The sequence below is a fragment of the Bos javanicus genome, chromosome 15 (assembly GCF_032452875.1).
Source record: "Bos javanicus breed banteng chromosome 15, ARS-OSU_banteng_1.0, whole genome shotgun sequence".
NCBI classification, from domain to species: Eukaryota; Metazoa; Chordata; class Mammalia; order Artiodactyla; family Bovidae; genus Bos; species Bos javanicus.
Genome location: NC_083882.1, coordinates 38,327,677 through 38,340,207, shown reverse-complemented (window position 1 = coordinate 38,340,207; position 12,531 = coordinate 38,327,677). Strand labels below are relative to the sequence as shown.

Here is a 12,531-nt window from a genome sequence, read left to right as displayed (position 1 = left end):
CCCTTACTATGTAACATAGAGAACATACCTATGGTCTCATCAACATCTCTACAGTAAAAGTATCAATAAATTTTATTCAAATTCTAATTATGTAGGTAAATAGCATAATACCAAACACACAGGTCAATAAAACCACTGTACAAAAGGACAAAACTCTGTGGCCCAAATAAGCAGCATTCTTATAATCTTGTTTACAAAGATAAAATGATAGCATCTAGATTTCAGAAGAATGGATAGAGTCCATTATTTTTCAGTCTTCATGCATATTTTGATAATAAATACTGGATGGCAAAAGTTCCAAGATTAAATGCCACCAATGTGTGCAGAATCTCTGCTAAGCAGCAGAAGAATAAACTTTAATTACCAGCAGAGCTGGATATAGGGCTGACATTTACTTACGAAGTTTGAAAAGCCTAACAAAAACATACATCTACATTGAAGTCCACCCTCTTTCAAAGCTATGGCTCAGGACAGACCCTATAAAGAACTTCTGTTTTTCTCTATTAAACAATTTTAGATCTTTACCAACAGAAGGAAAAATAAAGCCCCAAACCTGGGTGCCAAAGCATATGGCAACAATAATTTCAATCCGGAAGAACTGTAAAATGGCTGTTATTAAAAATGTCTGTCTGGTGTTTACTTAAAAAAAGAAAAGAACACATACATAAGCAATATACCACAAAACGAATTTTTTAAACTCTGTTTTTATATAAATTAAATTCAAAAATCTAAAAAAATCAAAATAATACAAATCATATGTACTACAAACAAAATTACTAAAAACTTGTGTCTGTAATATCTTTAATTCTCATTTAAATAGTCATAAAAGTATTTTTTAAAAAGTACTTCACCTGATCTGCATGAATTAGCATCATAAATGCATTTCTTTTGCAACTTGCATCCTTCTCATTCACCAGGAAATCATGGATCAATTCAGGAGCATCCGGTATAAGATGTTCAAAGTTTCTTCAAATAAAACAGGTAATATTCATATTTAGTAACTCTCTGGACTCTACCAAAATTAACCTTTATCAAACCTTATACCACTATTAATTGTTTTGCTTTTTTAAACTTTAAATCAATTAGAAAATTGTGAGGATGAATCAGAAATTTATATCTTCATCTATTTATCGAATTGTTTTTTAGTTCAAATTAGAGAAAGCTGATTTATTCAACATGCTATCTATCAACTGGACAGCTCTAATAATTCTCTTTCATATACTTTAGGGCTATAATATTGATGCTCATAATGACAACCTTGAGGTACTGAAAGATCCTACATTAAGGATTATTGGAGGGACTTCTCTGGTGGCCCAGTGGCTAAGACTCTGTGCTTGCAATGGAGGGGGGCCAGTGTTCAATCCCAGGTCAGGGAGCTAGATCCCACATGCTACAACTAAAGATTCCACATGCTGCAGCTAAGCTCCCATGCAGCCATACAAATTTTTTAAAATATTAAAAAAAAAAAAAGAATTATTGGAGAAGAAATAGTCCCTTCTATTTTATTATTTATGCACTGTATTTATCTACTTTTTACTTTGAAAACTTAGAAGTGTTTGTAGTATACAGAACAATGAACACCTGCTTAATAAAAACCATCCCCTAGCTTTTTTTTCCCCTTAACTTTAACAATAATTAATTCATAATCATTTTGGTTTCACTTATGTCTCACTTCCTCTCCTCCCATATTATTCTGAAACAAATCCCAGACCACTTAACATTTCTTCTGTAAATGTATCAGTATGCTTCTCTAAAATTAAGAACTTTCTTTTTAAACTAACATTATCAAGTAGTAAAAACTAATAATTTCTTACTATCATCATATAGACTGTTCAAATTTCCAGTTGTCCTATAAACATTATAATTTTTGTGTGTGTACTGTAAGTTTAAATTCTGAAATCTGTGTAATCTGTAATGATAACTTTCAAAGAACTGTACATTATTAACCAGACTACCACCTTCCTGAACAGATAGCAAAGTCCAATATAACAGTGAAAGAACTGTGAAATTACTAAATTATTGACTATTAAAGTACAAAGATGTTTATATAAATTACATCCTAATTGTAAATAGACTGACACCAGTGACTGTAAAAACCAAGCATTCCAACCTACTAACTCACTCTTTTAAAGTTCAAACTTTAAAACTGCCTTTTTAGAACTGCTTTTTAAAGTCCAAAATTTTCAGTTTTCTAAGAACAGGAATCAGTTGAGAACTGCAACACTTCCTATTAAAAGGTTTCCTCCTTAAGGCCTCTAAGTATAAAAAGACAAGACCCACATCCCACAAAAAGAGAATTCTAAAATAAGGTCAAAACCTCAAAGTTATGGGCTAAGCAAGTCAATAAATTAATTAGCTTGGGTTGGAGTACTAAAATTGAGAAAGACAGGTAGAGACGTAAACTGGACAGCATACAACCTGTTTAAACGGGGCCCCTGCCATTCACTTCCAGCAGATTACTGTCATGCAGAAACCAGGACCTGGTGTTGCCAGATCTTTTTGACTTTTCAATGTTAACAACTTAATGATAATAAGGAAAAATGTTCAGGCTAATCAAAACATATTTGCAAGGTACATAAAATCTGTAAGGAACCACTCTGAAACTTCTTCTGGTCTGAAAGACTAAACAGTCCATATAGAAGTAAGCCAAAGGAGGACCTTTGTTTACCTATAGATAGTATAGATGGCCAAAACAGCATTTCTTCTAACATAGCTGTGTCGATGCTCCAAACAAGCACGGATAGCTGGCATTAAAGGTTCCAGTAATTCTGCCTCTTTCAACTTGCAAAGAAAACGAAGAGTAGATCCTCGAATAAATTCATTAGGATGCTGAAGATCCTGATATAAAAATCAAATATGAAATGCTGAGTCCAGTATTTTACAAAAAACCACAACATTTAAATACAAAATTTTTCAATAAAAAAAAAATTAGGAAGTAGGTTTCAGGACAAACACCTAGATTATTATACAATTTCCACCAGACTCCTATAGATTAAAGCAATTTTTACTTATCACATCAATGTCTTATATTCTATGTGTCGCTGTTTTTTATTAATAACACATAAAAATGCATGGACAGTAACTGGAAAAAAGCAACAATAAAACTTTTCACAATAACTTTTTACAACTTCTGCTTCAAATCTAAAACTTACATTTCTGAGATTTAATTTCAAAAATTAAAACAGAGCCCACACCACCAACTTTACAATTATTTAAAAATCAAAGCAATATTTGGAAATAATTACGGTTTGGTTTACCTTTCTATATGCATCACAAACAAGGATCATTTCATGTAAAAGCCTCCCATCTGGAGTTGTTTTAGGAACAATTTCCCAAAATACCAGAAGTAATTTTTTGATGGTATGATCCTGAAGAGGTAGCACAAAACGAATGATGGTCATCAGAAGTCCAGGAAGTTTTTCACCATTCAGAATCATAATGATTACTTTCTTCAAAGCTTCAGTCTTTGACTTCACATCTCCTTTTTCTGATTAAAAAAAAAAAACCAACATTTTTTTAAAAGCACAATTATTTTAAAAGAAAATTCCTCAGATAATTTTAAAAGCAATTAACAAAATAAAATATGTTCTCACTTTATCAGCAGCAATAGTAATAAAGGTACCAACCCAAGTGACAAGGGTTTTCCACCTGGCTCTGCCAAAAACAAGCTGTATGATTTTATAGTCATTTATCTCTGAACCTCATGATTCTTTACATATAATAGAAAAGCACTGGATTAGATCTTTGACCCCAAACCAATGGAGTTAATGTGGAAGCCATGAATCTATAGGTGTACCAAAAAATGTGTATCTCAAACACACCTGTAGCTATTTTTCAAAATGTAAACAGATACATTATGTGCTTTGGAATTCAAAGTAGCTTTTAGTCAGTACCTATTTTCTAAACCAAAGTTACAGTCACTATTATGAAGGGTGGGGATGGGGATAAGTGACCTTTTTTAACATTAGGAAGAACCTCAAACTCGGAAAAGTTGGGAATTAACACACTAGATTAATTCCAAAATCTCATATTTCTACAGATTATAAAACTTCAGAATCTTTGAGAAATTACCTAAAAAATTGGAGGAAAGTTAAAATGTACTGGATCAGCAACCATTATTTATTATTAAGGATGACACATTTAAGATGTTAGTTTACTGTTACTTAACCTAAAAATAAGTGCTCTATGTTATGCAAAACAATCTATAATTTCACATCATTATTGCATACTGAAGAATTTATGGTTAAAATCTTCTGGATCCAAAATTTGAAGGCAGAAACGTAAGAGACAATATACTGAATACTGATGAATTTAAGGTATGCATTAAAAATGCAACACAGGACTCCCCCATGGTATAATGGATAAGAATTCACCTGCCAATGCAGGGGACACGGGTTCGAACCCTGGTCCAGGAAGATTCCACAAGTCTCAGAGCAACTAAGCCTGAGCCACAACTTCTGAGCCCAAGTTCTAGGGCTTGTGAGCCACAACTACTGAAGCCAGTGTGGCTAGAGTCCATGCTTGTCAAGAGAAGCCACTATAGGGAAAAGCCAGCACACAGCAACCAAGAGCAGCCGCCATCCCAACCTCCCCACAGCCATAGAAAGCCTAAGCAACGAAGACCCAGTGCAACCAAAAATAAACAAATAATGTCTTTAAAAGAATCGAACACAGTGAGGGTTACTGACAAAGTTATACCGTAAGTGTCAATGTGAAGTGAAAAAGTGTTATGCTCAGTTGTGCCCGACTGCCCAACTCTTTGCAGCCCCATGCATGGCAGCTTGCCAGGCTCCTGTGTCCATAGAATTCTCCAAGCAAGAATATTGGCATGGGTTGCCATTCCCTTTTCTAGGGGATCTTCCTGATCCAGGAATTAAAAGCCAGGTTTCCCATATTGCAGGCAGATTCTTCACCATCTGAGCCACCAGGGAAGCCTTATAAGTGTCAATATTTTTGTTTAAAACAGACTAACTTCTTATGCATCTCTCCATGCTTCACAGTATTATATCTCCTGCTACACATGGGAAAAAAAACACAAAAAACTGTGTGCCATATCAAATCAAGAAATGAACAAATGTAAAAGGATGAAGTTAAGCATTAATCTGGGCATACCTTCAGTTTTTTCTTTTTTTTTTTTACTATGTATTTATTCATTTGGCTGCTCTGAGTCTTAGTTGCAGCATGTGAACTCTTAGTTGCAGCATGGGATCTAGTCCCCTGATCAGGGATCAAACCCAGCCCCCTCTGCATTGTGAGCATGCAATCTTAGCCACTGGACTACCAGGGAAAATCCTGAAAAATCCATTTGTAACTAAAGGTTTAAAAGTTTTAAAAGTAAGTTTATTAGTAAACTTGAAAAAAATCAACACCATTTATTTCAAGTTCCCCAATCCTTATTTCCATTTATTATAACAATTCAAATTGAGGTGAAGAATGCTTCTTTTCACATCCTCAAAATTTTCAAAGCTTCTCCTCTTTTATGAAAAACAGAGTTTTAAATATCAATTTAATTCACCAAAATATACTCCAGGAAATGTAGAGTCATCAGGGCTCATATCCAGTGATCAAAGGTAAAGTGAAATTAAAGCATATCAGTGTTTCACCAAACAAAACTATTTGTTATTCAAACTGAAAACTATTTCTAAATCTTTTCATCTCAACTCCATTGAAATTCAGTAAAAAATAAACGTAAAATTCAACACTACTTATTTATTTACTTGGTAGGTGAAGTATAGTTAAGAAAAGAGTATTTTTACAGTTAAGGACAAGTTTGTCCTTTACCTTATCATCCACCAATAAACTTAAGTATTTGGGGGTTTAAAAGTGAAAAACCTTTAAATTATGAAAATTTGAAGATTTTGAAATTAGAAAAAAAAAGTAATGAAAGTTTATTCAATTTTTATTCCATTCTACTCTCTTACATGAATATAGGGGAAAAAAGGAAATACAGTATGTGTGGCTTTTGTAAACGAAGATCAGCTTAAATGCCATAAAAAAATATTTATTTTTCCTTCTCTAGAAATAGGCCTCAATAGAAACCGAATATTATGTAACCTAAAATCACAAGGTATTCCATTACTGCTGATTAAAAGCAGGAACATGCAACTAAAATATCATCTCCTTTCAACCTGTAAATTATCTTCTAAAAGACACTATCAAGATTTGAAGCATAATTTTCCCTCTAGTCTGTTTTAAACGGTAGTTATCAGTTTAAGTAAAACTTATTTTTATTAGTTCAATTAAGCAAGAATTATTATCTTGGAATGTGCATTACTTTAAAAAATTTTTGACAGAATCACTCACAAAAAGGAAATACAGTACACACTTTTAACATTCAGAAATAACGTTTTTGCTTTCTTTGCATAAATGCTTTAAAAATCAAAAGCTTAAGTGTTTCTGAGAAAACATATATATGTTCCAGTGTTGACTTCATTTGTTCAACAGGCAGTAAAACAAAAAGAACAAGCCACATAATATGAAGCTAAGTGCACATGGAAATTAAAACATTCTAATACACACTCTCAATCTGTTATCTACAGAGAACTGTCGGCTACATTTAAACAAGCCACTATGTTATCTTAAGGAATAGCTAAAAACTAAACCACTACATGTATTTAGCTGATATAGCCCACCATGATCTACGGAGAAGGCAATGGCACCCACTCCAGTGTTCTTGCCTGGAGAATCCCAGGGACAGGGGAGGCTGGTAGGCTGCCGTCTATGGGGTCGCACATAATCGGACACAACCAACTGAAGCAGCTTAGCAGCAGCAGTATCAGCACCATGATATAAGCTAAGCTGAGATGTTCTTTTATTTCCAAAAACCAATACTGCACGCCTAAAGTAACAAATTTTCATTTTTAGCAAGACAAAGTTTTATTGAAGAGATCTTTAAAAAAAAAAAAAGTATTTCTAATTATAAAGGAACTTGAAATGCAAGTGAACTTTTTACTTTCATTTTCAAAATATTACCAACATTTACCTAGATCATTTTTTAAGCTAATTTCAGACGGTGGTTCTGAATCCATTGGCACGTTAATTAACGTATAGCAGACGTTCTCCGCAGCCGTCATGGTTCCCGGTTACAGCCTACTCTCGATACAAGATTTAAAGATAACAGATGCCAAAAAAAAAAAACCTAGAAAAAGAAATATAAATATATTACAACTGATAAAACAAAATAAAAACAAAACCAGTAACTATAGTGATCTTTTCTGTCTAAAGTTCATTCAGCTTAGCTTATGAATTTTACAGCATTAGACGGGGAGAGTCAATCTATATTACTTTGCATAGAAATAAATCCTGATGTATTAAAACACACACTTGTCAGCCTTAGCCTAAGTTACATTATCTCCCACCCCACAACCCCGCCCAGAGTCTAGAAAGCTGTACTGCAGAATTAAAGCCCACAATACAGTGACAAGTCCCCCAGCCCCACCCCATCACTATATAAAAGTGATTTTTAAACATAATACACAATCGGAACTTCTCAAGTTAAAAAGAGCCCGGACAAAACTACTCTGCTTAAAACCCTTACAGCGCTTTAATACGTTCACCCATGCGACCCGACTCTGTGGACCAGGAGTCCCTCAACTGGTGCTCTGCACCCCCACGTCCCTTCCCCGTTCCTTCCCTCCAGCAAAGGAAGCCCCGGCCGGGAATGGCGAGCCCCAGGGGCCTGGGAGGGAGAAGACCCCGGGCCAGTAGGCAGGCCAGGATGGGGCGGCCCGCTCAGAGCTTCCCAGCCCTGCACTCCACTTCGCCAGGCCCGGACGCTAGCGGCCTAGTCGCTCCCCTTCCGAATCTCCCCGCTAGAGTCCAGTTCCTCCAACTTTGCCCAGCCCAGGGAGCGCCTCCAAGATGAGGGGGCTTGTAGGCCGTTACCTGACTCCGAGGGGCAGCAGCTGGGGCAACAGCGGAACCGTAGACTCCGGCTCCAACCCGCAGCAGCGGCGGCGGATCCGCAGAGTCCTCCGCTGACGTGGAAGGGGGTGGGGAGCCGACCCAGGCCGCAGCCACCTAGCCCCTACGGCAACTCAGAGAGGACAAGCCCTCTCCGTCCTGCGCCTGCGCGTTCCGAGTGCGTCGCAAGCATTTCTAGTTCCGAACTTTAAAAGTCTCTTCCTGTTTTCTTAGCGTCGGCTGCTTTAGGCGGAAGAGGAGACTGGAAACACAAGCTAAGTTTTCCCTGCAAGCCTGAATTAGGCGTTGAGGTCATTTAAACACTACTTAGAAATTGTATTTTCAGCCAGAAACTCCACAGCAGCCAGTGTAGGACAGGGAGTGCTTGGACTCAAGAACATTTTATAGGACTGACGGCCTAGTGGGAAAGAATGCTATCCTGGGAACTGGAATCCCCTTTCTAACTCACCCACGAATAAACTTGGAAAGTAACTAAATACAATTTGAGGAAGTAACTTAAGTTCTTCCAAAAGACACTAGATTGTATGAAGATCCGTTTCAGTTCTTAACGCCTCTGCCTCTGCAGTTAGGCTGGAGTTCCTTGAACATCAAAGTCGCACTGGTTATGATTTCTGGTCTTTGTTTAGTAAAGGTCCCTTTCATGATCCTTTAGAAGAATCTAGATTAAATTTTTTTATGCATAAAGGGAGATTGACAGTCACTGTTTTAAAGGATTTTACCTGTTTCCAAAGACCTAATTGTTACAGCTACAATCAGCCATAGTACCTCCGATTTTGCACATTTAAGGTTCCACATCCTCACCCTTCCCACCTCCCCCCATCCCCCAAAGAGGATTTTCCGACCAATCATTAATAATAAAAACTTCTTTGAGGCCTTACGCAAAATACTGTGAATACAAAGACCTGACAGAACCTGACATAAACAAGCTCACCTCCGGGAGATAGAACACAAACAGTGCCTCTCTATGGACTGGAAGAAACACAAGCTGGAATCAAGATTGCCGGGAGAAATATCAATAACCTCAGATATGCAGATGACACCACCCTTATGGCAGAAAGTGAAGAGGAACTCAAAAGCCTCTTGATGAAAGTGAAAGTGGAGAGTGAAAAAGTTGGCTTAAAGCTCAAAATTCAGAAAACAAAGATCATGGCATCTGGTCCCATCACTTCATGGGAAATAAATGGGGAAACAGTGGAAACAGTGTCAGACTTTATTTTTCTGGGCTCCTGAATCACTGCAGATGGTGACTGCAGCCATGAAATTAAGACACTTACTCCTTGGAAGGAAAGTTATGACCAACCTAGACAGCATATTCAAAAGCAGAGACATTACTTTGCCAACAAAGGTTTGTCTAGTCAAGGATATGGTTTTTCCTGTGGTCATGTATGGATGTGAGAGTTGGACTGTGAAGAAGGCTGAGTGCCAAAGAATTGATGCTTTTGACTGTGGTGTTGAAGACTCTTGATAGTCCCTTGGACTGCAAGGATATCCAACCAGTCCATTCTGAAGGAGATCAGCCCTGGGATTTCTTTGGAAGGAACGATGCTAAAGCTGAAACTCGAGTACTTTGGCCACCTCATGCGAAGAGTTGACTCATTGGAAAAGACTGATGCTGGGAGGGATTGGGGGAAAGAGGAGAAGGGGACGACAGAGGATGAGATGGCTGGATGGCATCACTGACTTGATGGACGTGAGTCTGAGTGAACTCCGGGAGTTGGTGATGGACAGGGAGGCCTGGCGTGCTGCGATTCATGGGGTCGCAAAGAGTCGGACACGACTGAGCGACTGATCTGATCTGATCTGATCCATAATCCAGATATTTTGAGGTTTGTTCTTTCTAGAACCATCAGACAAAAAGTAAATTCTTTGAGAATCCAAAATATATCACAAAAGCCATGTGCTCCTCAAACCCATTATTAATTTTATTAAAACTATTTTTCTTGAGATCCCATATATTCTTCACCTAGATTCTTTCAATTGTAAAAAAAAAAAAAAAAAAATCTTGTATAGCTATAGTACAATATCTAATCCAGGAAACTGACACTGATACAATTCAGTCCTCATTCATATTTTACCAGTTTTACGTGTACTCATTCTGTATTTAGTTCTGGGCAATTATATCATGCTAAGATTCATATGATCACCACTAATAATTCCATTACAAAGCTCCCTCCTACCATCTTTTTGTCACTATCCCTTCCCTCCTTAACCCCTGGATACTACTAACCTGGTCCCCATGTATGTAATTTTGTCATTTCACAATGTAACCTTTTAGTTTGGCTTTGTTTTTCACTTAAGGTTAATTCCCTTGAGATCAACCCAAGCTATGTGTGCAACAAGTTATTCCATTTCTGTCTTTATTTTTAATATGGAATTTTCACAAATGCAGTTATCTGGTTTCCAAGTCCACTTCTCAAGAAGTGGCAATCTATCAGCATGAAATGACCCATAAGGCATTAAAAACTAAACTTAGCAGTAACAAAAGCTCAGCAGTTTGAGTCTGCACTGAAAATTGTCATTGCCAGTGTATATACATTATTGTATATATTTTTTAAATTAACTTAAATTGGAGGCTAATTATAATATTGTAGTGGTTTTTGCCATACATTGACATGAATCAGCAGTGCACATGTGTTCCCCATCCTGAACCCCCCTCCCACCTCCCTCCCCATCCCATCCCTCAGGGTCATCCCAGTGCACCGGCCCTGAGTGCCCTGTCTCATGCATTCAACCTGGACTGCTGATCTGTTTCACATATGGTAATATACATGTTTCAATGCTATTCTCTCAAATCATCCCAACCTCACCTCCCACAGAGTCCGAAAGTCTGTTCTTTACATCTATGTTACTTTTGCTGTCTCGCATATAGGGTCACTGTTACCATCTTTCTAAATTCCACATATATGCATTATTATACTGTATTGGTGTTTTTCTTTCTGACTTACTTAACTCTGTATAATAGGCTCCAGTTTCATCCACCTCACTAGAACTGATTCAAATGCATTCTTTTTAATAGCTGAGTAATATTCCATTGTGTATTAAATACAGAGTTTATTAACAGGTATCAGGATCTTATAGAGCCTAATTCTTCCTCACTTGTTATAACATGCACTTTGTTTTGGGACTTCTTTTTATCTAGCATATATCATTTTGAATACTTTTTAAATTATAAATTGAGAGCAAGAACCTGTCATATAAGAATTGAAAAATTTAGACGTCTAGAAAATCAAGGCCTAGAGAAAAGGGACTTGTCCCCCAAATCACAAAATGGTTCAATACTGAAAAAACTGGGATGAATCATGTTACCTACTTCACTGCATCTTATTTTTAACTATTCCAGTTCTTCAAAGATGCACATATGCAGTCCATCCTAAAGGAGACCAGTCCTGGGTGTTCATTGGAAGGACTGATGCTGAGACTGAAACTCCAATACTTTGGCCACCTCATGCAAAGAGTTGACTCATTGGAAAAGACCCTGATGCTGGGAGGGATTGGGGGGCAGGAGGAGAAGGGGACGACAGAGGATGAGATGGCTGGATGGCATCACCGACTCTATGCACATGAGTTTGGGTGAACTCTGGGAGTTGGTGATGGACAGGGAGGCCTGGAGTGCCTCCTGGGGCAAATTCATGGGGTTGCAAAGAGTCGGACACGACTGAGCGACTGAACTGAACTGAATAAATTCAAAGTGAATTAAATGTTATCTTTATATCAAAGTGATAGGTTTTATGAAGATATTATTAAGAATTTTATTATTTAACAGACTAAATGGAATGACTGAGTATCACACACTGGATAAAACATGAAAAGGCATCAAAGTGAACTCTGTACAAATAGAACTGAATCTTATTGGGGTGGGGAGGATTTTAAGTTCTAAAGTCAGTGTGCCAGACTAAAATTACATACTGAAAAAAATTACTAAAATTTCTCGCAAAGTACAATACAGATGAGTACACCCACTAAGTCTGGAGACAGGTGGAATGACTCCCTTTCTGTTTTGTGTGTTTCATGAGCTTGACACAACTTCACTGTAGGTCAAATGGCACTGGTGGGCTCATTGCAAGCTCAAATGGCAGGCTCTTGAAGCTGATTCCAGAGTGGAGACCAACATCTCCACATTCCTGTATTTAGTTATAGGCGGACTTCCCTGGTGGCTCAGATGGTAAAGAATCTGTCTGCAATGTAGGAGACCTGGGTTTGATCCCTGGGTCAGGCAGTTCTCCTGGAAAAGGGAATGGCTACCTACTCTGGTATTCTTGCCTGGAGAATTCCATGGACAGAGGAGCCTGGCGAACTACAGTCCATGGGGTCGAAAAGAGTCAGACATGACTGAGCAATTAACATTTTCACTTTTCATTCCTTCAACAAGGATGCCAGAGTTTCTCTTACCACTCTCCCTTCAAGAAGTCACAAAAGAGTTAAACCTATTAAGATTCACATAAATTTTCCCACTTAACCTTTGCAGTAATTCTCCAAAGGATTTCCCTAAAGCAGGGTTAAGTCAACTGTTCAAAGTCAAAAGCAGCTAATTAGTAGAATTAAGTCTAAAATCCAAGTTGCCTATCTATGAATCAACTGTTCCTTTCTAGAAAGATATGAATCTCAGAA

The 12,531-nt window shown here is 37.4% G+C and overlaps 1 protein-coding gene across 1 annotated transcript in view; it reads right to left on the bottom strand.

Moving 5' to 3' along the window:
- Positions 1–8,010, bottom strand: part of COPB1 (COPI coat complex subunit beta 1) — a 34,709-nt gene extending 26,699 nt beyond the window's left edge. Inside the window, exons 1-5 of the mRNA XM_061440731.1 lie at positions 7,884–8,010; positions 6,983–7,135; positions 3,258–3,487; positions 2,669–2,838; positions 852–966 (exon numbers count right to left, since the gene is read on the bottom strand). Of these exons, the coding sequence (XP_061296715.1) occupies positions 852–966; positions 2,669–2,838; positions 3,258–3,487; positions 6,983–7,073 (606 nt within the window). The 5' untranslated portion in view covers positions 7,074–7,135; positions 7,884–8,010. The remainder of the gene's footprint in view (positions 1–851; positions 967–2,668; positions 2,839–3,257; positions 3,488–6,982; positions 7,136–7,883) is intronic.
- Positions 8,011–12,531: the final 4,521 nt, after the last annotated feature.